The sequence below is a fragment of the Aethina tumida genome, chromosome 3 (genome assembly GCF_024364675.1).
Source record: "Aethina tumida isolate Nest 87 chromosome 3, icAetTumi1.1, whole genome shotgun sequence".
NCBI lineage: Eukaryota > Metazoa > Arthropoda > Insecta > Coleoptera > Nitidulidae > Aethina > Aethina tumida.
In genome coordinates this window covers 9,399,258-9,426,704 of record NC_065437.1, presented here as the reverse complement: position 1 = coordinate 9,426,704, position 27,447 = coordinate 9,399,258, and the positions used below count along the sequence as shown (strand labels likewise).

At 31.8% G+C, this 27,447-nt stretch overlaps 1 protein-coding gene across 3 annotated transcripts in view; it reads left to right on the top strand.

Moving 5' to 3' along the window:
* Positions 1-27,447, top strand: part of LOC109608589 (uncharacterized) — an 83,080-nt gene that overhangs the window by 50,676 nt on the left and 4,957 nt on the right. For all 3 annotated transcript variants that reach the window (XM_049964528.1, XM_049964527.1, XM_049964529.1), the window contains exons 3-5: positions 21,574-21,693; positions 24,227-24,410; positions 27,147-27,395. In XM_049964528.1, the coding sequence (XP_049820485.1) occupies positions 21,574-21,693; positions 24,227-24,410; positions 27,147-27,395 (553 nt within the window). The remainder of the gene's footprint in view (positions 1-21,573; positions 21,694-24,226; positions 24,411-27,146; positions 27,396-27,447) is intronic.

Genomic DNA, 27,447 nt, shown 5'->3' with positions numbered 1-27,447 from the left:
CAACTGAATATTTAGATTTTTGATTTGTAACTAACGAAATTAATAATTATTAATATCACAGAAAAATAATTAATTAATACAAGAAATATTCACCAATATGTTTGTATATAGTGTGTTCATAATTAGTATAAATTATATTAGATTTGCATCTTTGTTAGTATATACATTAAAAATAACCAAGTTGATGTCACTTCTGGCAAAACCAGAAATTAAATTTTGTTACAAATAAATTTAAACCGTTGTCAAGTTATATTTGGCATAAAAATTTCGTATCAATATTTTTTTTTCGTTCTCGATATACCTGATATATGAAAAGGTTAAGTGAATCACATTATATAAGTATCTTTTATAATAACACATGGTGTTATTATGACCATATTCCCATAGAGTGTGCGTCGTTAAAGATGAAGTTTTCCTTCCATAGAAAATTGTGTCCCAGTCGAAAATATGTTTGAACTGTCACCTACAAAAACGGAGTGGCGGAGTGGCGGAGTGTCGGTGTGGCGCAGTCATCACAGATAATTTACTTCCCAAACGTTGTCAGACAACAATTTCCAAGATTAATGGCCTCCACTAAGGACTCCCACACTACAAATTTCACAATGGCTTTTTGCCCTAAACTAGTTAGTTACCGTATTAGTAGCAGCAACCCCCTAATGAAGCACGCGTAAAAATCAATTACGCCCGACAATAATTATTAATAGACACAAAGTAAACTTATTGGGACAGGTTTTTTATTAAAGCTTTCAGCTGAATCAATATTTCCATTCAAATCATCGTTTGCACACGCTTCTAATTAAAAAGCACTAAAACAACATCCACGTATACACAGCCGCTTTTTCATCCAAACTATATTATACGTTTCGCGAGCACCTAATTAATTATCACTAGTTTTTAATTAGCCTTAATTAATATTGAAGCTTGAAAAACGCTACTCCGCTGAAACGAATCACCGGAGCGCTCTCGCACAAGGGTAATAAATGCCGTTTACACATTTTTAATCCGGGCTTTAACAAAAGAACGTGGCTGAATATATTTTTGTGTTGCGTCCTCGCATGAATATATTGTGCAAGAAGTGCCATTCACAGAACAATGCCGGCCTGAAAGAAAGAGAATGGAGACAAGTGGGATTAAGATGGGCAAAGGAAAACTCAGCCGTTAGCGTTAAAACGACATAATTTTTCGACGCCGATTTCATTAAGAATTGCTTCCTTCCGGATTCCGCGGCCACATGAGACCCCGCTAAAAGCATTAATACAACTAACAAGGTTTTAAACCCCCCATTAAGTTCGTTGGGGGCTCAAACATCTTGGAGGCTTTCGAATTTAATCGTATAATACCTGGGATTGCGTGTCGAAATTAAATTCGCCGACGTCTTTTTTTCTTCTTTTTTTCGCTATTAATTAAATTTAATTAACGGCGTTTCGCACTTGTCTTTCGTTTTATTAATTATTTTATTCGGGTCCGAGTTTATGCGAATTGGACGCGGATTAATTTGTCGGCTTTTTAAATTCGTAATTTTTACCGGAGCGAAACATGCAATCAAATATCAATTTAATCCGAACAAGTTCAATATAACAACCGGCGGAATTACAGACAGTAAAAATATTTTATTGAAGTGAATTTATCATAAATGATGGCTAAAAATAGAATATTCAATAAATATAAAATAGTTACAGGGGTATTTGTAAATTTAAATAAAACCAGTTACGAATAATACTGATTTACACTCATTTTGCCTTTCATATCTCGCTTTATTCTATAAATTTTGTCTCATTGAACAGTTAAATTTTTTTATTGAAACTTTCGAATATTTGAATTTTTTTATTTTCAATTTTCGGAGTTGTATGGCCATTTTTTGAGTGTAACTCAGGTTCTAATTGACCAATTTGGCTAAACAAGTATTTAATTTAAAGATAAATTAATATTCTATCTTTCATTTGTAAGAAGTGGACCATCTATATGAAAAATGTCAAAAATATGAGAAATATGAAAAATGTCAAGAATATGAAACATGTGAAAAACATGAAACATGAAATGAAGTTTGAAAAATATGAAAAATATGAATTATGAAGTATGAAATAAGTACTCTAGCTGATTATCTGTTTAAAAAGAAAATAGTGATTAATATATTAAAACTTGTTCTCTATTTTACAGAGTACACACAAAAATCAATAAAAACTGACTACTTAAACAATGTGTTCAATTTTCTAATTCTTTAAATATATATGAACAATTATAGAGCACAAATTCACAATTTCCAACACCGCTTTTAAACTATTACAAACTTCCAAAGTATCTTATTCAAAAAATAATAAATCGCGTAAACAGAAACTTTTCAACTCCGTTCTAAACCAATTTTTTATTCAAACCCAATTTTTCGTATACTTAAAACCATCGCCATTCATCACATTCAGGCCAAACTCCGATTCAATTTAAAGTTGTAGAATGCGAACAGAACCGTATATGTAAAACGTAACGTTCCGCACGGATTAACCCCTCAAAATCTCCCGGAATCGAAATCCGGATGGAGTGGCATTATCCATCGATGTCGGTGCTAATTATCGTGTGTATTCGTCGTCTTGAAATTGGGATTATCGGGTGCGAACAGCTCGCGCAATTCGATGCGGTTTCGTTTATTTAAAATATAATGTACGCGTGACCGAGCTTAATTGCAACGTTCCTGAATGTGTTTTGTGTATAATGGTTATTAGATTTGCTTTTAAACACACGTGAAATGTATTCAAATCGCAGACAAAAGGGGGGACGTGTTCTTGAATAATTTTGTTGTAAGTGTTTCAAATCTTATAAAGTTATTCAACTGTGAATTTAAAATACATAAATTTGTGTCATTTCAATTAAATCGTTTCTAGTTATGTTATATGTGTAATATAATAGAGAAGATTTTAAGTTTTAAATGACTTTAATTATGTCTAATTTGGCAGACAATTTTTTATTTTTGACACATACATATGTAATATAAACGCGTTCAAATTAGTTCCCCAACATTTATAACCAACTGTCTACACCTGGAATATACTATATTTTTACATTCCGTTCTCAAACTTATTTATAGCTGCGTTTCATCTAAAATTCTGCTTATAATAATATTTTTGTTTGCTTGTTTTCCTTTTTCATTTTTATTTATAGTCAATGTTCTGTACTATTTCTTTTCAGATGTGCACTTCATAAAATGAGATAAATATCAAAAGATATTTATCACAGTTCTTTTTATGTTAATATAATTTTCATTTTATACAAATAGAAGAAAATTAAAGGACATAAAATGTTTAATATATGGTGTGATTCACCTAAATTATTCATTAGAAATTTATGGAGAACCGAAAAAAGTGTTGATTTGAAATTCAATCAATTATAACTCTATTTGAGTTACTTTTCTAATTAATTTTTGAACTACAATTTATGGTAATATTTTTGTTTGTTTGTTTGCCTTTTTTATTTTATTTATAGTCAATCTTTTGTACTGTTTCTTTTCAGATATACACTCCATAAATGTTTCTTACAAAATTAGATACGCATCAAAACATATTTATCTCAATAGTTTTTTATGTTAATCTAATTTTCATTTTATATAAATGGAAGAAAATTATAGAACATAAAATGTTTAATATATAGTGTGGTTCAACTAAATTATTCATTAGAAATGAATGGAGAACTGAAAAAAGTATTGATTTGAAATACAATCAGTTTTCTAATTCATTTTGAAATACATTTTATGATAATATTTTTGTTTGTTTGTTTTCCTTTTTTATTATATTTAGTCAGTCAGTGTTCTGTACTATTTACCTTCAGATGTACACTCCATAAAGATTTATAAAATTAGATACACATCATAATATATTTATCTCAATAGTTTTTTATGTTAATCTAATTTTCATTTTATATAAATAGAAGAAAATGAAAGGGCATAAAATTATTAACATTCAGTGGGGTTCATCAAACTTATACATTAGAAATTTATGGAGAACAGAAAAATGTATTGCTTTGAAATTCAATCAATCAATTATTATATAAAAATTTTGAGAAATAAAGTATAAAATAAATTATGTTGCAAATTGAGTTAATAAATCTCGCAATGTTTTATATTTATCTTTTTACTCATATTCGAAAATTTATTGTACATAAATTATGTTTTAAAAATACACTATTTTGGACAAATCTATAATAATAAACACATTTTTGGAAATTCTGTTTATAAAAAATAAAAATTAAAGTAGTCTAATAAATTCCCCATTATATGGTTTTATTGTTTAATCAAGTTAGCTTCCGCACGGTTTCATTGGCCATTCGCATTTATAATTAACGGTTTAAAAACGAAAACGCTTCGAATCCTATACGTCGTCATGATTTATTACGGACGCATTTTGAATTCAGTTTGAGTGGATCAACGTAAAACACTTAAACCAGAAACGCGACCGGAATCTAACGTGCGCCCATCGATTTAATTAATATTCACGATGCAGGAGGGAGCATTAAATGCACGCCGTAATCCATACAATACACAAATTAAAGTGTGAGGCATAGAGTTACGGGGATTAAAGGTGAATCCGAAACCGCAACGTCTGCAACACCGAAACCTTTTTCCCTTTTCCTTCGGATCCTCCCCGTTTTTTGCGAAGTGTGTCAAAGTTTTCGGACGATTCGGGCGTCCGAATGTTTTTAACATAAAAGTGGACGATGATTTATGGATATTTTTCATCTAATAACTCGTAATAATATTATTTTGGCATGTGCACCTAAATATAGGAGTTCGAATCTATTTTTACCTGGATATTTTTATGTTAAAACTGATTTGTAAAATCGCGGACGGTTCATTTTAATCACACTTCCATTTCCTTCCTCGTGACACCAAAGTTCGAAACATCAAACAAACATAATGGAGTCAAAAGTGATTATTAATGGCGCTTAGATTCAGTCGGTTCATTTCCGGAGCAGATAGAAAATGATTCGGTTCGGTTTTGTACTTTGCGATAGGTCCAGCATCCGTTTTTAATATCGTTTAGTGTGTAATATGTGCGATTCCTGGATGCCGTTTTGGTAAGCGGATCGTTGAAATTTATTTGTGCGTGCAACAAAATTACTCCCTTTGTTTATGACCGTTCGTCCTCTGTGTTTATGTATGTGTCGTTCGGACTTTTGTTAATATATTACGACACAACTAGCAACAAAAAATTGACTAAATTGTCATTATTTGATTATTAATGCAGATGTCCTTTTTTATTATTTATATTAATGAAATTCTTTAATTAAATAGTACATAAAACATTTTTAAGTAATTTTATCATTATTATTATTATAATAAAGGTTTTAAAAATGGTAAAATTTAAAAACAAATCTTGAAATTTGATTTAGTTTTCTTTTTTAGAACATTGTAAGAGTGAATTTTGAACCTGTTTTCGTATTTAGACAACATTTAATAAGGTAGTAAATTTATTTAGTGTTTTTCATATATCGATTAAAATATAAGTTGGTATTCAACAGGAAATACCCTAAATATATTAGAAATTTTTTAAATGATGTTTTAAATTTAAATTTTGTGTAACATTTCATATTTGTTACAGATGTAAAGGAATAATATATTAAAACCCCCAATTTGGTTTTTCAGACAATAAAGTTAATTTTGGACTCGATAATAAATAATACCAACAAAATATCTTAATTTCTTTGAAATTTGAAATTTTTTTCTTTAATATCTAGACAACATTAATGAGGTGGTAAATTAATGAATTAAACTTATATTTAGACAAAATTTAATAACGTTATAAGTGTTAAATAATTATTTTCAAATTTATTTAATTATATAATTATTATTAAACTTGATTTATTGGTACTTTTTCATATTTGTTACAGTTTTAAAGAAATAATGGTACATTAAACATTAAAACACCCAATTTGATTTATTTTTGTATATTTTGACAAACAATAAAATTAATTTTGAAATATAAATAATAAATTCAAGAAAACAACTCTCTTATTTTTTAGACAAGTCTGAAACTGAAGTTTGAAATTTACTAAATATCTACTTACCCTTAATAGGGTAAATGAAATTTTAAAGTGGATGAGAAATTGATTTGTAGGGTTTAATTTGTTCAATAGATGTTAGTTTCCTATATTTGATATTTAACAAAAATGGCGGGAATAATTTCAAATTCAAATTAATTTTTATATACTTACTAGGCGTCCTGAGTATTATCAGAAATAAAACGAACTATGAAATTGTATCATTGTATCACAAAAATAAATACCATTATTATTAGAAGAATTTAAACTACTTTAGAAAGGAAGATCATAATGTAAATTAACTAATTGACTGTAATAGTGATTAACTGAGTTAATACTTAGTAGAAGGGAATTGAAACTTTTCACCAAAATATTTGAGTGGATAATAATATTCTGATTAGAAATAGAAGCACTCGTTTTAGAGATAGGGGAAAGACTTCCAAATTTAATCTCTTAACATAATCTTCAACAGTGGAATTATTAGAAGAGGGATTATAATGGAACTGTTTTGGTTTAACATTATGAATTATTCTTGTTATAAATAAATCTGAAGGAGAAAAATGGTCTTTTCAGACATTAAATGTTTTGTTAGAAGAATTAATATTACACACTGAACGCCATACTAAACTTAATTTAGAATCAGAAGGTGGTTTAAAAAAATTATTTTTAAAATTAGGATTGTGAACATCACTATAGTATTGAAACATGAAGGATAGCTACAAATTTTTGATACAATAACTTGATAGAGGCTGAGAATGAGAACTCTTGGTTGAATTTTATAAAATTATAAAATAAAATTACAGAAAAATTATTACAGAAAAAAATTGTCTATTCTAATAAATCCACCTTACTCTCATTGATCAAATGTTTTGGGTTGTAGCAAGTTGGAATCTAAAATGTCTACTTTTAATAACATATATGTTATAAGATTAACATATCTAAAAAGTACAGAGTTTATTCTGGTTAAATAAATGGTCCGGAAGCCTGTTTAACCTACAAAATAACTTTAATTTACTCAATAGTTGAGATAAAGCATATTAATATATGAACAAACTTATTCAAATTTTAGGTTATTTTATTCCTAATATGATTGTAATTTAAAATAAACGTATTATGAACTGAATTATTAAATTAGAAAACATAAAATACAATATTTTTATATGAAACTTCTTTGACATTTAGATACCATTTATAGAGTAATAAATGAAGTATCAAATAAATATTGTCGAATTTACTTGTATTTAGCTATTAACAATAAGTTGATATAAAAAAGAAAAGCCATAAATTTTGTTTAGAAATGTTTTAAATGAACATTTCAACATGATATTTAGATAACATTTCATATTTATTACAGCTGTAGAGGAATAAGAGTGCCGGTTGTAATCAACACCATTTGTATTCTAGAAACGTCCTTTAACACACAATTTATCTTCGCAAGCGAAATAAGAAAATATTCGTGCATATTCTTGTTAAAATCGCCCTCGCAAATTACATTATAACAGTTACCGAAATTCACGAACCCCCGATAATGTAATTCCACGACGCACGTAATGAATTCGAAATTGGGAAACAAAAAGTAACGTCACGTTCAACGGTAAACAGACTGCCGAATAAAAAGTTCAACTTGGAGTACTATTTTTATTTTAGTGAGTAAATGGAGGCCCGAAACTTTCTTGCGCTTAATGTATTTTAAAATTCGATTCTGTTTAAACTGAAACTTTTATCTTGTTCCATTGGAAATTGTTCTCTAATACTTCGTTTTTCGGTAGCGAAAACAATCGTTCATTCAGAAGAGTTGATTTACAATCAAAATTCAAATTTAAAAAGCTATTGTTGGAGTTTTTTTTTTTAATGTACTATATAATGAAAATTGGCCGTGAGTAGAACTTGCTATTGCTATGCTATTTAATGTTTATTACTACAAATAATTTATAATTAATATTTGAATTAATTCTACACTAATATATTGTAAAATTCACATTATTAATTGTTTTTGAATATCTTCTGGTATGGATGATTCCTTTATTAACATGTTGGTGTTTGTTAACTATCTGTGAATTGGATCTTTAAACAACTATAGATATATAGCTTATTCAACTGTATTTTTTATACTAACTGAACAAATTTGAAAAATCTTTTTATAAAATATCTTACAAAATGTCTGATTTTAAATTTTGTACTATTTTCCTGATAAATGTGATAATTGAATACTAACAATTATTAGACTTTATTCTTATTTTAAATTAAAATGTAATTTTCGTATGAACAATCGCCTGGCCACAGAGTGGAAAAACACATTTATAGCCAAACTTCCGGTTCCGTGGTCTCCTTCCCACATCTAATGTGGACGATAATAATAACCTTGGCACCGGCACAACGGCCACCTTTAGCACTCGCGACTCGCGAGAAATCCGCGCTTTGACACACAGGTCGAACGTCCGTAAATTTGTCCGGATCGAGCCCACCAATGGTCCCGTTTGACTGAACGGATCGATGGGGAACACGTAGTATGTTTGTTGTGGTGTTTGTTGATTTAGAAAACTTCCTTTTGTCACGCGTTAGTGTTTGTAAACAGCAGCTGATCGCATGTACTTACTTAATAATAATACTTACAATAAAATCTTCATTTTGTAGTGATGAAATTGCATTGTGTTTTTTAACGGTGACGGAAGATAAATGTTCCCGCAATAACAATAAATCAAAATTCAAGCGCTTTTCGGAATTTATGTTGGTAACATCCCTTATAAGGTGTGATATATTATTATTCCCTTTCGGGGTAATGAATGGGACGTTTAAAGTGCGTGCACGCGTTCCCACTTGCTGAGAATTAAAACTCACAAGCTTTATTTGTGATTCGACGTATTTGATTTGATTAAAATCCGATTATATTCCGCTAAGCTAAAATGTAAATTTGTTGTGCAGCTGAACAAAGAATAGGGACAAAATCATAATTAAATGTTCAGGTGGTATGTGGTAATTAGTGTTTTCAATTTATGAACATCTCCAAGGGTTAAATTAAACTGTTGCGTTTATGGAAAACTAATTTTCATTCAGCATTTAGCAAGTAATCAAAATTTCTATAAATATAGTGAAAGATTAATTTTATTACTTTTTCATTGATAATTTATAAATTCAAAAAAGAAACAAATTGTTGATATGAAATTTTTGTAGCAATGATAATTTGACTTGAACTACTTTTTAATTTATATATAGTATTTCATTTCCGGTTCTGGTTACGATGGAAGTTTGTTAAATTCAATGGTACACCCTATATACTTTAATATTTATAAATTTTTCATGCAATTATAAATTAAATGTCTACATATATATTAAGCAATGATAAAAAAACTGTAAAAACCCATTATTAATACTAATAATACAGAGTGTTCGTTACATTCATTGAAAATAACAAAGTTATTGATGTTTTAAGGTGCATGAAATCTGACGTAAATAAAGCATATTCTGTATAAAATTTAAGAATATTCCTTTGTTAACGTATATGCCAAAAATCACAGAACACCTAAGAAGTACCAACATTTTATCAAAAATGGGAAACAACGCTGGATGAACAATTGATTTGTAGTGTTTAATTTATTCAATAGATGTCAGCTTTACAGTTTCCTGTATTTTACATTTGATAAAAATGGCGGGAATAATTTTAAATTCAAATTAATTTGTATATAATTAGATGTTCTGAGTATTACCAAAAATAAAACAAACTATGAAATTGAAACATTTATAATCAATCTTATTCAAATTTTAAGTTATTTTATTTTTAATATATTTGTAATTCAAAATAAATTGTATATATATTAAATTACAAAGCATAAAATATAATATTTAAAATACTTCGCTGTGATTGGTCAAAAAATGCACCAATAGGGCTAGTTAAATAATCATTATCAACTGTTATACCAACATTTAAAACAACATCTCTATAAAAGAATATTATACAAAATGTTAATTGAAATAATCCAGATTTAATAATTAATAATCCCTTTCAAAATTATTTCCTTTATTTATGTTCAACTCAATTTAGAAAAGTATATGTAACATTTTATAGAATAAGAATATAGTAATTTTATAATATTGAATCAAAAACAAAATTAAATTTTAACTGTTTACGTTAAATAAGAGATGTGGGTAAAATATTTAACAGTTTAAATATTTTGTTTTAATAATGTCCACTACTATAAGTATAAAATGTTGAATGAATTCTCCAAAGTAATACAAACATTTTACACATTTTTGCCATAGAATCAAAGAATATGCACTCTTATACGTTGCAATAATTTACATCTTTATTATGTCCCATTACATGAAATGCACCATGAATTACTCCCATGGTTACGTAATAAATAAAAATAAAACAAACACGGCGTGCATTATCTTTTTTCCCCTTTTGCACCGGACTGAAAAGTTTATCTAAATCTGGCATAATTTCAACGTAAATTGCCAACATTAAAACAAACGCTAGCATCGCTCTTATTGTTATTATTATATGTACAGTATCGGACAAAATTAGAGCGACTTTTCATAAAAATTTTTAAAAAATATTTAATATTTCGTCCAGTAACTCTTATTGGTTTTAACATCCTCACATTTTTTTGGCATAGACGAGATTAGTTTCGAAATTATTTCCTCGTCCATATTGTTCGAAACATTTTTATTTGTTTAAACACATTTGCTTTATTTGTGGTGCAAACTACTCTAATCTTCTTACCCACAATTTCCCACATGTGTATTATATTTTAGTTTTTAACCATTTTATTTAATATTTAAGATAGTCGCTCCAATTTTGTCCGATACTGTACGTGTAGGGAACATCGACTTTATATTAGTCGCATCCGGGACCCCGGGAACGTTAAAATCCGCACGATCGGAAGAACAGCGATTAGACGGAAGTTGGCGCGAACTGAATTAAAAGTTGAACGATCACACATCACCCCGAGGACGGTAATTGGGGCAACTCGTGTAAACCATCGAAACTAGCGGAATTCCCCGCCGCCCTAATGCCCGTGGCGGGGACCGGCGGTCCCGAATCTCCGTTTGAGGGATTCATTAACTGGATCGCTATGCGTCTGCCGTCGTTAGAACCGGCGGATCCACGGATTTCGTGTCACGTACGTTCTGTCCGTGTATACCTGGATCTGATTCGTGATTCGTTTGATTGATGCACGTTCCATTGTTTTGGATATGGGTACATGTCAGTTTGGATGGGGCAATTAAGTGGTGTGGTGTTTATTGCCCATTGTTCGAAGGATACATTTGGTGTCTAGAATTAGTAAATATTATTCATAAAAATCAATCAAATTGAAGGATGTACTGCGGTGGTCAGATAAAAACCACAAATAACTAATTAGGAAATACACACATAATAATGTAAAGGTTGAGGCTTTCGTACCCCATTGTTTCCATATCTACAGTAGTTCGGATTCATTGGTCGACGTTTGTTGGAATTATTTCCTGACGTTTCGCTACCACGAGTGGCTAGCATCTTCAGAGCTCTGATTTGGTTTGTGTCACTTTGACATCTGATTCACAACTAAGAGACAGCTTAGACAACTGATGTTCTAGAAATTTCGTGATGTTCGTTGGCCGTTCTTATCTGCTTAAAGATTTTGGTGTTTTTGACGCAGTGTCAACATTTTATCAAGCTTCAATGCTTCTTTTTTTCTGTTGAAGTTGTTTCCGTGATTATGGATTTCAATTGCTTCCCTAATCATTCTCTTATTATATACAGTTGTCGAGGCAAGCAATTGTGTATCTTGGAATTTTATCTTATGATTTCCATGTAACAGTGCCTGTTAAACTACAGCAGACTTGTCAGATTGTCCTAGGATGCAGTTTCGTTTGTGTTCCTTAATCCTAGTCCCTATTCAACGTTTTGTGGTACCGATGCATACTTTCCCGCAAGAGCATGGTATGCGGTACATCCCAGAAGTTGTTTGATGGTCTTTGGCGGATCTGAGACTGTGTTGAATCTTCCTTGTTGGTATATAAACAGTATGAATGTTATGTTTTAATATGATTTTTCCAATTCTCTCAGTAACTTTACATATATATGGGAGAAATGCTTTACCAATCGTAGGCTCACTAGGTGGATCTTCATTATTAGTATGAGATCTCATTGTACGTCTTATCTCTGAACATTTATATCCGTTAGCCTGTAATGTTTTTACCAAGTGTTATTGTTCTTGAGCGAGGTGGTGTGTGGCACATATTCTTTGGCTCGTTCAGTTATTGTTTTGTTGACCCCTTCTTTTTGACTAGGATGGTGGTTGGATAGTTTTTGTAGATACCGATCGGTGTGTGTAGGTTTTCGGTATACTGTATGTGGTCTAAATGTTCACCTACTCTTTTTACTAGGACACCCAAAAAAGGTATTTGGTTCTTCTTTTCCAATTCCACTGTGAATTTGATATTATGTTGAGAGTTTAGGTGTTTTAGAAACTGATCTAGTTTTTCTTGTCCATGTTTCCATATCACGAAAGTATCATCCACGTAACGATACCAAACAGAAGGTTTATGTTTGGAAATCTCAATCGCTTTTTGTTTAAGCTTTTCCATCAAGAAATTGGCAATCACTGGACTAAGATGACTGCCCATTGCTAATCCTTCACTCTGTTCGTAGAATTTGTTGTTCCAAACAAAATAGCTTCCAGTAAGGCACATTCAGAAAAGGTCAACTGTATTTGAAGGGAATATTTCTGATATCATGTTTAAGGAATCATTGATAAACGTTGGGGTGTTGACACTTAGCTAAGTTATATGTTGGTGATCCAGGAGTACTAACGATGGGTCGGAAACACCCCAACTTTTATTAAAGATTCCACTCATTTTGTGAAGATATTGATATTGTACTCAGAGGCACAAAAAACGTAAATACATTTGAGTGTCTCTGGCCATCGTTGTATAATGTTGTCTAAATGGATGGCACAATAATGTGTATATAAGTATGACATTAAAAGTAGTGTTGTAACAGACTTCACACACGAAATTCGAAGTTGAAACATCTGCGACAATACCATAGGTTCAATATTAATAATTGATTTCTGGATATTGAAATTTGTAACAGGGCAAATGTGATCCAGAAACCGTAATCAGGGGCGTTGGCATTAATTAAGCCAAATGGGTTCGCATTAAACAACAATATTCCGACCTGCGTAATTTCTACTGCAAACGGCCGCAAATTATTTCGTCTCCCGCCTAAATTGCATAAAACTGCCGCTTGTTACCGAGGCAGTGGATTTCTCAATCGATGTGATGTTTCGGCTTCTCTTTGTTCCATCTCTGAATTGGATCATCTTGGCGATTATGATTTTACGCTCGGAGTTAATTGCTTTGGGCAATCTCAATTACGATATCGTTCGCGCAACTTATACAGGGGGTAAATTTTAAAGGAGAATAAAAAGCACATTGTATATTCATAAATACTTTACAGCAATAAATTCCGGATTGAAATTCGTATTCATGTATGTATTACGGCTTCACATAAATTTAAAAAGTTGTTTTCATTTCGAGTCGGAGTTTTTGATGTATTTGATTGCTCCCTTCTCGAATAACAACGTTAGACTCATCTGAATATCAAATATCTTAGATCGAAACCAAAAAAAGCACGATGAAAGGTAAAAGGTAAGAGCAACACATGTTTGTAGCTATATTAAATGTAAAAAAGGAAAAGAACAAAACCACTTACGTTCTAACCTTCTTCTAATATGTAATGGTAGTTCCGTTTTACTTTTAGTTTGAAACATTTTATGTTTTAACAAAATAATCGGACAAGTATTTATTAATAGTTAATTAGTGTATTAATTATGTAGCACCATGGTAAAACAACATGAACTAATTTAATATTACAAGAGCGTTTTCAATAAATTTTAATGTTTTTCATGATTTAACTGATTTTTAACTGTATTTTATTTTAACATAAATAAAAAATTTGTCGTAGCAATTTGTGGTGATTCATTTGATAAATCAACTAAAATATTGAAATATAATGGATGTAAAATTGGTAGCTCTCAATTTTATTACATATTTTGACATCAATAAATTTCACCAGATGAAACATAAAAAGTATAAATTCAAAATAATTAACCACAATAAAAAACAAACATTTTATGTCATTTCAATTACACATTTTTACATGTAGGAGAAATTCATTTTAGCATCCTACATATTTAAGTTTTAAATTGATTTGTTTAAAATACAGGGTCATTTTTAACAAACAAAATTTTATTTCCGGTGATATCAACTTGTTATTTTCAATGGAACCATACGCTGTCCATTGATCTTTTTTTTTCGTTTCCGTAATGTGGCGGTTCAACAATTTCGGCTGGGGTAGGCAACCCCGAGTACATTATATTCCGGTTACAACATATAATTGTTAATAAAATGGTCATACCATGTTCTACACTAATAGTTTTTTTCCAAAAATTTTAAATTGGTGACTTTAGAGACATGTTAGTTGGAGCATAAATCTGTCAAAATATTCGAAAAAAAAAAAAAAAAAAAATTCAAAAACTATTGGATTTAGATAATACAATTCAAAAAAATTAATTACTAAAAAAATTCAAATGAATACATTTGCTAATAGCAAATTAAATTAATTAATTTATTTAATGTCCACATTAAAACAATAATAATCACATAATTTAAGGAATACTTTAAACTGTCATTAAACAAATTTGATGATAAAAAGCTGCCTGTAACAAATAACAAGAAATGTTCACGTCCACCAATTAATAGAAGAAATTCATCTTTAATCACGACTCGAGGGTATTTCATGAATATTTTCAATCCCACCGTCAAAATTAGTTTCGCAAGAAGTTGGCCGTCCTTTCTACTTACACATCTCCGTGTCATTAACCATTTCTGACACGTCTTTATCGTGGACGAGTTTATTTAATCTATTACAAGGGAGTCGACCTCTTAAAAGGATATTTCCCCATATTTTTCTTTTCACGAAGAGCGAAATATAATTTATCTTCGGCCTCAAACCGTTCCACAAGAGAGAAAATAAATTGTGGCTTCGGAAATGATCAGTATTCAAATAAAATTTCAATTAAAACGGGCCGCAGTGCGTTTAGGAACGATTTACAACGACGCATAAATAACACATTAAATTAGTGCGCTCGTAAATCGTACGCTATTAACACGCGAAGTCGCCAGCTTTCATGGGACGCTTCCTTTCAGGATGCATTACTGCTCGTCCTCCCTCCCCCTGAAATGGTGATATAGATTGTGGTTTTCCCGTTCCAGCGGTCCGCAACGGCGACTAATCCGAGAAATTGCACAAATACACCACACCACCCATCGTATGAATCGCGAATGATTATTTCGGTTTTGCGGCCAGCTGAGAGTGGTGCTAAGCTCCAGCACATATCTGACCGTTGGCTTTTACTATATTATCTCATATCCTTTATGTCGATTCCAGTGTATTCCACGGAAATTTATAATCGGGTGCAACTGGATTTACACAGATTTCACAATTTATTGCAAATTTATTCTTATTTTAAATTTTAACTATTTTTTATATTTTTCTAAGTCTAATCAAAAGATTTGTCAAATCTTTTGCATTTGAATTTAATTTTAATATTAACTAAAAATATTTTATAAACTTGATAAACAAAGAAAAACCATTAAAATGCAAAATTTCGCCAAATTATCGAGTACATTTAGCAAATGAAAATTTTAATAAACCATATCTCATTCAATTATGCAAAATAATCATAATTAATTAATATTCCCAGCGTGAAGCGTTAACTGCTTAACTTAATTTGTAACACCTTCAAAAGGCGAGGACTAATAAACTTATTAATAACTAAAGCAACAGGAAAACGAACATTTTAATACTGCCGTGAAAATTGCATTACATCATTTATTTCATAAAAGTACGATTCTTTATAGAAAGATATTTATAAGCGAAGACGGTCTCTTAATTAAATCTATGAAATATTCACAATGAAACTTTAATGGTATTACACATTTTTAGATAATTAATTAAATATTTCAAACTTGTTTTTACAGTGATAATAAATTTTTTATTACTTTGTTTTTTGATTATTATTAAGTCAAAATTTGGGAGCACAGAAGAGGGATGTACGCTACTCTATCAATCACTATGGAAACAATTTTTCAGTGGAATTGTAGATAATACAACTAAATTTAAACACGTCCAAAGGTTACGGAAATATGGAATTTTTTGAAACTTAATTTGGGAGGGCGTAAAAACATAAAATTTTCTCCAATCCAACAATGTTACGAAAAACGTAAAGTGAATCTCAAAAATTCATTAAAAACGTGAAAAATTACTAAAAACGTAAATCTAATGATTCAATTCCGTACGATCAAAATTCATACGATCAAATCCCACACGATTAAAATCCATACGATTAAAATCCATAGTGATCAAAATACATAGTGATCAAAATACCGGATGATCAAAATACATACGATTAAAGTTCACAGTGATCAAAATCCATATGATCAAATTCCATAGTGATTAACTTACATACAATCGAAATCCATAGTGACTAAATTACATACGATCAAATTCCATACCACCAAATTCCATAGTGATTAAATTACATAGTTTAATAACTTATTTTTTTTATTTTTTTTTTTTGTTCCTGGATTCTCAAAAAATTACTAAAAACGTAAGAAATAATTAAAAGCGTACAAAATATTGGATTTAGATAATACAATTCAAAAAAATTAATTACTAAAAAAATTCAAATAAATACATTTGCTAATAGCAAATTAAATTAATTAATTTATTTAATGTCCACATTAAAACAATAATAATCACATAATTTAAGGAACACTTTAAACTGTCATTAAACAAATTTGATGATAAAAAGCTGCCTGTAACAAATAACAAGAAATGTTCACGTCCACCAATTAATAGAAGAAATTCATCTTTAATCACGACTCGAGGGTATTTCATGAATATTTTCAATCCCACCGTCAAAATTAGTTTCGCAAGAAGTTGGCCGTCCTTTCTACTTACACATCTCCGTGTCATTAACCATTTCTGACACGTCTTAATTTTTTTTATTTTTTTTTGTTCCTGGATTCTCAAAAAATTACTAAAAACGTAAGAAATAATTAAAAGCGTACAAATCACTAAAAATATAGTTTTTTTTTTCTCAAACATCCTAATTCTAAAAAAAGGAGGAACTTTATAAAAAGAAATTACTTATATTTCTTTATATGTTCTAACTGCTCCCAATTTTTACCCTCTCATTTCATTAAAAAACGTTTGATTAAAAACAAATAAAGTTCTTTCAAATTAAAAAAAAAATTCAATTTCAACAATTAATATTTGAAATAATAAAATATATAAATCAAGGTTTTATTGAAACTTTTTGAGCACATATATATGTTATTTAATAGTAGTTTTATATTTAAAAAATTATTTAAAATTGCAATTTGAAATTTATAATAAATTGAGTAAAAAAATGTAATATACCCAGTAAAATAGAAACTTTGAGAAAAACCAAATACACTTGACTTTTTAATTATCCCTCGCAGCAATCTCGATATTTCCCTCATAAACGTTATAAACTCTCCCATAGCGACTTTGTGTGCAAAATATGAAGTCAGGCGGGCAAAAATGCGCTCGCAACACGAAAATAAACATCCGCCCAAAGCCGTGCGCCGTATAATTTAATATTCGTTAAAATTTCGTAATTCTTTGAGCCCCGAAAACTGTAGCGTCGATTAATATTAATAAAACGTTACGAAAAGGGATTCTTTCCCCGTAATATTGCTTTTTTCTCAACACAACACAAGAGGCGGACCGTTTCGTGGACATCATAATTAGGAGTAACCGGCAAGTTGATATATTTCTGCATCCGACCATTTTTCATCCCTATGTACGGAATTGTTTTTCCCTTGTCCCGAAAACACAACGAAACCGCAATGAAAACGTTATCGCGGCATAACAGGTATCCATAAATATATTTCGGATACACTCCAGACAGAATAAGTGATAACGAGAATTATTACTGAGGATCGGCCGGTCCATCAATAAATCATTGTATCGTTTAAACATCAGACCGCACAGAAGTGCGTTTTCTCACGAGATTTTCCGATCGGGCTTCTCTATATCTGCGGTTTTATGGATTCTAGACATGAAACTATCGGTTTCAAAGGCCAATCGTATTCTCAGACTATTTGTGTGTGTGTTTAATCAATGTTTGTATGAATTATTCGGATTAGCTTCGCTCAGCCTCTATTGTAACTTATTGTAGTTGTCTTTAAATTAAGTTAAGTTCTTTATATATAAATATATACTGCGTTTAAACTTTGTTATTTTCAATGGAATATACTTTATATTTTTATATTTTTAAGTGCTGCATGTAAAGTAGTGCAATTTTAAAAATATATAAACTGCTGCCGCCCTGTATATGCAAATCTAATATAATTTATAACAATTATGAATATACTGTATACAAACATATCGGTGAATATTTCTTGTATTCAAAATAATTCTGTTAGTTACAAATCAAAAAAGAAATTATTTTCCGAATTAAAACTACGGATTGTATCGTTCTTTCAATCCGATGAGAGAAAAGTCGATTCTAACGCGTGTTTTACAACAATTTTCAACATTTGGTGATGTGGAAGGAAAAAATAAAACTGGTTGATCAAGAAAAAACAATAGGTTTCAGGATAAACAAATTTTATCCCACTCCAAAAAAGATCCTTTCCTGAGTTTCAGCAAAATAAAAGGTCTACTTGAGACACAACTTGAAATTAATGTTTCTTCAAAAACCGTAAGAAATAGATTATTACAAGACGAGAAAATCAGACTAAAAAACCAATACTATCAGAGAAAAACTGACGAGCCAGAGTTGAGTTTATCATGTCTCTTTTACACTGGACTTGAAATGATTGGAAACGAGCAATCTGGAGTGATGAAATCAAGTTTAATCTAGTTAGCATTGATGGGATTTTATATGAAAGGTGACCTGTTCATGAAAAGTTTAACCTATAGTTTACCATACTCCCTGTTAAACACGATGACAGGTCGGTAATGGTATGGGGTTGCTTTTCGGGATTTGGAATGGGTCCTCTCTTTTGAATAAAGGGTATCTTGGATCGTTTTATGTATAAAGAAATATTGAGGAACAACATGGTACCGTATTCAGATAAAAATATATCACTAAAACTTATTTTCAACAAGATAATGACCCGAAGCACATTTCAAACTATTTGAAGTAGTGGCTTTTAAGGGAAATAATTAATGTTATGAACTGGCCATGTCAATTTCCCGATCTAAACTCCATTGAAAACTTATGAGAGATAGTGAATAACAAAATAAGACACAAGGAGTATAGTAATCAGCATGATTTATTCACGGTTCTACAGGAATCCTGTCAAAATATGGATCCAAATATTATTGAATATCTATTGCTTTCCATTTAAAAAAGGTGTTTGGAAATTACTCATAATAATGGAAATATTACAATATATTAGTGTAGAATTAATTAAAATACTAGTAACAAATTATTTGTAGTAAAAAAACTTTAAATAGCATAAGTTGCTCTACTTTTTCTCAGCCCAAAACAAATAATCATCAGTAAAATTAAACTCATTATTTTTTTATACTGTTTAACTATATAATTGTTAAATTTATAAAGGTAAGTTAATTTTCATTATACATTTTTTTGAACATAATAATCAGCACAAAAATCATTTGAATTTTAAAAAAGTTGCTCTACTTTCTGCCAATACTGTACATGAAATGATTGAAAATGAAAAAATAAATCGTTTAAGAATTTAAAGTAATGTCCGTTTTTGCTAAACGACGACGAACACCAAGATAAACCGTGCATTCGTGCCCGTTTCAACGTTTTTTTCATTTTTCACCGTGCATTTGCATCGATCCAACCGGAGTGGGTCCGTCGTCACGACAGAAAGTCCCCACAAATAAAAAAAACCAAACGCAAACACCATTCCAATAAAGTTAGACGAACAAGATTTGCACAAAGCTCGTACAAATATACCGATATGTAGAAAATCGGAACGGGCTTCCCGCCACCCCCTAGCTAAAGGGGTCCCGATGTTCCGAATCGAACAATACGGTCTGTCGACTTGGGAATGACACTTTCGCGAGCCCGAGGGAATGTCGTCGTGAGACGGTCCCGCATTATTTTAACGAACCGCAATCGCAACTGGGTCTATGAAAAATCGAAGCCGTCTCATTCATTTCAGACGTAAAACTGGTCGTTTGTCAAGTTGATGGGTCGAGGACTATGCGAGAGACATGAAATGTCGCGTTCACTTTTGGTACAACTACCGAAGTTGTGATTAATTAAAACTGTTCAGTTGTATATCTATAGTAGTTCGAGTTTATTGGTCGACGTTACTTGAAATTATTTCCTGACGTTTCGCTAGCACGAGTGATCTTCTACATCAAGATGTAATCCTTTCAATATCTCAACAAAATGAGTGGAATATTTGATAAAGATTGGGGTGTTTCCAACATGAGGTTGTAACAATCTGATCAGATTTTTAGCTGAGGTGACCCAAAAGTGCTAACGATGGGTCGAAGTGGTACATTATCCTTATGTATTTTGGGCAGACCATATAAGCGAGGTGGAAACCTTAACCTTTACATTGTTCAGTTGTATTGAATTAATGTGTTTACCTGTAACAAGAAATTAAAATAAATGTATCTGCAAATATTTGTTATACTTGAAGGGAGATATAATATGCATGTGTAATTGTTAGAGTAGGTAATTTTTTTTATGAAGGAAAATTGTTTAGTATTTTTTGTTTTATAAATAGAAATTATTACTATAAATAGTGTTTAATATTGTTTTGGTAAAACATAGATGGGGAATGCAAGGAGCAAATGATTAAAATTTGAAAATAAAATATCAAAGATTTTGGTTTTTTTAAACTATTTAGTTAATAATGTGTTTATCCATTAAGGTTATCTAAACACGTCTTGGCATTGACTCAATGAAATGCTCTATTTCCTCTTCATGTCTTAGAACCTTCTTCTAGTCTTCTACCCATCATATCCCAACCATGTTCTAGGGGGGATCTGACTGGCCATCGCATCAGATTCACAAGGGTCTTCTTTAAAAAAGTTTAAACTAATCCTTTATATGTTTCGAAATAGGCCACATTGTAGATAAAACATTTTAATATATTTAATTCTAATTTCAATTAACTAACGTGTAAATTGTTAATTAAATTTAAAATTCTAAAAAATATTAATATAAATTATGCACAAACTAATAGATTAAATTTAACATTCATTTCCTGTTTGTATATTAAAACCATGTTACACAATTAATCAGATATATTACAATTACAATTAAACAATTCAGAACCAACCGCATAATTAATGAACAATTGCCGCCCCCATTGTTTGCCCACGTTAAAATCCACAATACTCCACTCTTCATCAAGTGTAGCACATTCATCCAACTTCATCCCCGTTCCTCGACATCCGTCACATCACAGACGCTTTTGACAAATGCCTCGTTCGAGCTGTCGACAGTTGTTCACTCGTATTTTTTTTTGTTGCAGCCACGTGACGCGCACAGCTAGCTGGTTGCCGCCAGCGGAGGCTTGGAAATGCGGCGACGAGTCCCTGCCCTACGGGTGGGAGCGGGCCCTCGACGATTCTGGCAGAACCTACTACATCAAGTGAGTGAGGAGAGAGCCTGAACTAGCGAATTTACCGTCGACCTGGGTTCCATAAATGCGGGAATGCCGATAGAAAAGTTCGGATTCTCGACGTTCCGATGCCAGGATGGGGATCCGGGTTTGGGGGGCGATTAATTTCTCGGAAGTAACGCATCACGATAACGGTGTTCGCGCGAACCTTTTATTATAAACAGCAATAGTTGAGCGAAAAAAGATATCACGCTGAAACGAACCTTTATCTACACGGTGATTCTGCAACTTATTTATTAGAAGTTTATGAAGAACGAAAAAAGCGAATGTATGTAAAACCACCAATTTTGATTTTTAGCAGACTCTTTAACCTAGAACCACACTCTAAGGAGCCATTAGTACACCCAAATTTTATAAAAGGTGTTTTACTTATTTTTCCATTTTCAATGGAATATCACATACACTGATGGATAAAAATAGAATGAAATATTTAAATACTTGTTTCAAATGTTTTCCCTAATATGTTTTATATCTGAACAAATCTGATTTACTGCAAGATCGGTCCATTAATCACAGGTTTTTACTTTTTATTCAATAAAAAATCAATTTGATCTGGAAAATGTATGGAATATTGTATTACTATTTACGAAAAATTAACAATAACTCAAATTTTCTAGACAACATGAATTTGTTGTCACTGCACCTGAATGGTTTGTTTGCTTTTGACGTTTTTTGTTGAGATGCGATGATCTAATACTTCCCTCAGGTGCTCAGTAGGATTTAGATCGGGGGATTGAGACAACCATTTCAACACATTTATGTTTTTCATTAGAAACCACCCTTTAGTAAGCATATTTTCCTTTGTATCAAGTTTCCACTGTAAAACAGTAAACAATTAAATAAATGTCAAGTCTTAAGTAAAGTTAGGTTAGGTTAGGTTATACCAATTTCATATTACCGTTTTTAGCTTCAACGTTTTTTGAAGTATCAAGTTTCCACAGTAACAATTAAATAACTATCAAGTCTTAAGTTATATCATAAATAAAAGAAAATATTTGAAAAGTAACTTAATACAAAAGAAATGTCTATGGACTCAAAATGTTCATTCTCTGTGATTACTAAAACTGAAAAGTTAAAGATTTTTGGATTATTCAAAAAGTTTTATTTCAGAAAAGTTTATAAACTAATCAAATGATGGACTCGGATTAAAAAAAAGCGTCAGCCTTTTTCGGATGTTAATGACAAGTTTTCATTAACTCTTCAGAATAATAATTTATTCGGAGAGGAATAATAGAGTTAGGGTTCAGGAGGTGGAGGGGATAATTAATATTAACGCAGTTTAATAAGTGGTTTTTGGGATTATAGAGGTCGACAAATTCACTTTTGCGATTATTAAATTCGGAACGCCATTGAAAGGTTGATGTATGAGATTAAATCTCAATTAATACGTTGCATAAACATCTAAAATCGTTTAGCTTTAAGGAAACACGAACGCACTAATTAAATATGTACATCGTGTATGTTTTTAATTGGCTTCCTCGGTTCGGATTTTGGTGATTTTCAGTGAGTTGTTTTACGTATGTGAAGGAGGCATTCTGGTTTCCCCGGGGGCTGCAAAACGGCTGCCAATAAATAAAAGAATTGTGCCTGGAACAGCTTTATGGTATAGTGGCTTAGTTTCTGGCCGGGGTATAAATAAAAATCAACAAAGTATGTGTAAAATTTATAGCCGTACGGTGTATTTTCATAATTCCGGGGGCACCTGCGTTATGTTGTTATTCGACTGTTTTCTATTTGTATTCGTTCGGGTGAGTTCCCCATTTATCAGGGGAATTTATCATGTAGATAAAGGAGCTAAGTGATTTACTATTGCTGCTGCAATTTATCGCTTGTCCGAATCGAAAACTAATCTATATTTTTGCCCAGATTTGCCTGAGATTGAGACAAAGCAACTGAGCCAGTAATTGTGACAGATTATTTGTTTTATCAGTTTAATTTGTCACATTTCCCGAGGGTTAAAATTCTAATAACGGCCCGCAAAGAAAAACAATCAAGGGGGATTTGTCGCCCGTATGAAAGAGTCGCTCTTTATGGTAATTAGCCTCTTTGGAGGAAAATCTAGCAAGAGCAAATATTATCCGATACAATTATCCGAAAACCTTATTTAACTTGTTACGCGGAACGTGAATTTCCGTGATTGTGTCCCACTAATATCCCCCCCTCGGCCCCCATTAATAATTCAACGGAGGTCGGATAATGAGGTCGCCTGGGCCGATGGAAATTAAACGAAAAATTAAACCCGTGCCCGGCTAAATAATTCACATGGATTAGGGCACACGTTCAGTCGACGACACAAACGGAATTTTAAGCGGTTTTCCACCCCCGCGACACTTTAATTTCGATTTTTTTTATGCGTTATAAGGCACTTTACAAGGATCGAGTGTTTACGTTATGGTAATAAGGCGTTTAACGTGGATGATTCATGGATTTTGTCCCCCCAATATTAATTAACTGAGTAACTTTTACGGCGAAACAATTGGTGAATGATTGTTTGATGTTGCAGTCATGTGAACAAAACGACAACGTACGAATCGCCGGTAGTGAAAAATTTAGAGCCGCTTCCGAAGCCGGAACCACGGGTGGTCACGTTGGAGAGGTCGCCCGCTTTGGGCTTTGGATTTGTTGCTGGATCCGAAAAACCAGTCATCGTGCGGTTCGTCACCGAAGGTGGACCATCCGTCGACAAGGTAAGTAAAAACTGCAATTTAATACTTATCCTGTAGATTTTTCTTGTGGCTACGCAGTCGTGGATTGTTGGAACCGTTCCCACAGTTCTGTGGCTTCGGCGAATCGAATCGTTGGAGTGCACTTAAACGCTGAAAGGGGGGAAAAAATGAACGGAGTAATATTTCAGAAAAGTTGCACAGTAATTTGCTTATCGTAATTAATAACGAGTGCTCCTTGAATATAATTTTCTCCTTTTGAAATTATAACTTGATTACCGGTCTCCGCTGATTAATTGATAATGCTCTCGGAAAATGTTAATGAGTCTTCGTTTTTTAATTTTTTTTGTAATGCTATTGTGCACGGAAGGGACGAACAAATGAAAAGAAAGTTTTAATTAACGTTTAAGTAAACTTAACATTTTATTGGTGTTTTTTCTCACATTATAATAAATATGATCTATACGGTTTACTTTATTCAGGTTTGAGTAATATTTATGTTAACAGGTGTTAAATAATTATTTTCTTTACTATACATTTTGTTTAATTATTTTGATTGGGAATTTTGTCATTACTTTCCCACATAGTTTATTTTATCAAGCTTCAATGCATCCTCTTTTCAGTTGAAGTTGTTTTCATGATTATGGATTTCAATTGCTTCCTTAATTATTCTCTTGTGATATTCAATTGTCGAGGCAAGCAATTGTTTTAATGAAATCCGAGGATTACAAAAATATGTGAAGATGTACCGGCTAAAGATCCAACATAGAGAAAGCTAAGAAACATTATTCTCCTAATAAAAATATCATCCACACCAGCGGATATCCAAAAATAACCACTCCGACCACTCGTTAGTACTCCTGGATCACCAACATATAACTTATCAGATTGCTACAACCTCATGTTGGAAACATCCCAACCTTTATCAAAGATTCCACTCATTTTGTTGAAATATTGAAAGGATTACGTCTTGATGTAGAAAATAGACTGGTCAGTTTCGATGTAGTGTCACTTTTCAATGATTCCTTGAACATGATTTCCGAAATATTATCTCCAGATATAGTGGTTCTTTTCCGTACGTGTCTTACTAAAAGCTATTTCAGTTCAGTTTCTAAAACACCTAAACTCTCAACATAACAATATCAAACTCACAATGGAATTGGAGAAGGAGAACCAAATATCTTTTTTGGATGTCCTAGTAAAAGGAGTGGGAGAACATTTAAATCATATAGTATATCGAAAACCTACACATACCGATTGGCATCCACATAAACTATCTAACCATCATCCTAACAAAAACAAGGGGTCTATAAAACATTAACTGGACTAGCCAAAAGGCTATGTGCCACACATCACCTCGCAGAAGAACAAGAACACTTAGAAAAAACACTACAGGCCAACGGATAAAAACGTTCAGAAATAAGACGTATAATGAGACCTCATACTAATAATAAAGATCCACCTAGTGACCAGGATTGGTGAAGCTTTTTCCCATATATATGTAAAGTTACCGATAGAATTGGGAAAATCTTATTAAAACATAACATCCATACTATTTTTAAACCATCAAGGAAGATTCAACACAATCTCAGATCTCCCAAAGATAGGAGAGACCACCAAACAACTTCTGGGATGTACCGCATACCATGCTCTTGCGGGAAAGTATACATCGATATCACAAAACGTTCAATAAGGACCAAGATTAAGGAACACAAACGAAAGTGCATTCTAGGACAATCAGGCAAGTCTGCTGTAGTTGAAGATGCACTGTTAGATGGAAATCATAAGATAATATTCCAAGATACACAATTGATTGCCTCGACAACTGAATATCACAAGAGAATGATTAGGGAAATTCATAAACACGAAAACAACTTCAACAGAAAAGAAGCATTGAAGCTTGATTAAGTATGGACACCAAATCAAACCTCTGAAGATGCTAGCCATTAATCTGTCATAACAAGTCTTTCAAAAAGACATTGGTTTTACTGATTTAACATCTATAGTAATAAAATTATATCCAGTAATTATATTTATCTTGTATTATACTAATACAGATTTATATTGATAACACAATTTCAACGTTCTGTCTAAACCGTTTACATTTCGAATAATAATAATTAATATATGTTGAATTGTTAATGAATTGATTACAATTTATTGTTAAGCCAGCTGAACTGGTTGAATAACAATACAATTATTTATGCGCTGATTCATAAAACAAATATAAATCTCTTCCGTTTTTTGTAATCTATTTCATGTCAATTAACGGATTTATTACTTACATTAAGGTTTTTCATTTCAGTTTATATCAATTACAATTGCAATTATTTATTGACACGTTGATATTTATTATATAAACACCAGCTGCGTTAACTCATTTGTTTATGTACCCAAGTACATATTTCATTCCGGCAAAAATTGCGTCCTTAAACACAGTAGATAAACTTGAACGTCGTTATTTGGAACGTGATGCCGTCACCGGCAATTTTTATGGGTTCAGATACAATCAGAGTGTAGTCCGGCTCGACTTAGAAATCGTTTGTCAACACCGAGGGGAGATTTTATCCTTGAAATACGTCTCGTGCCCACTCTAACAATGTTTTCGGGTCTATTTCTTTCATTTCATTACTTACCGAAAAAATTAGCACCGATACGATTTATCTTTGCCACTAGAATGGTCCTTGATGTTTATAATGGTATGTAATAGTGGTTTAAAGAACAAAATTCCAATCTAACGAACCTAATTTCCTTTGACAGCTGCTTCCGGGCGATCAAATCCTGACGGTGAACGGGGAGGACGTGAAAACGGCACCGAGAGAGCACGTGATCTCGTTGGTGAGAGCCTGCACCAAAACGGTTCGTCTCGTGGTTTGTCAGCCGCCGGAGCAACAGGGCGCCAGGAAATCCACCCTCTTGTCCGCCAGCAAACGGGCCCGGTTACGCAGCAAACCTTCCCGGGTCCGATTCGCCGAGAGCGTCTGTGTCAACGGAGCACCGCTGTTTCCCGTTAGTAAAATGATAAATATTCAGTCGAACATTTTTATGTGATCAAGGGATT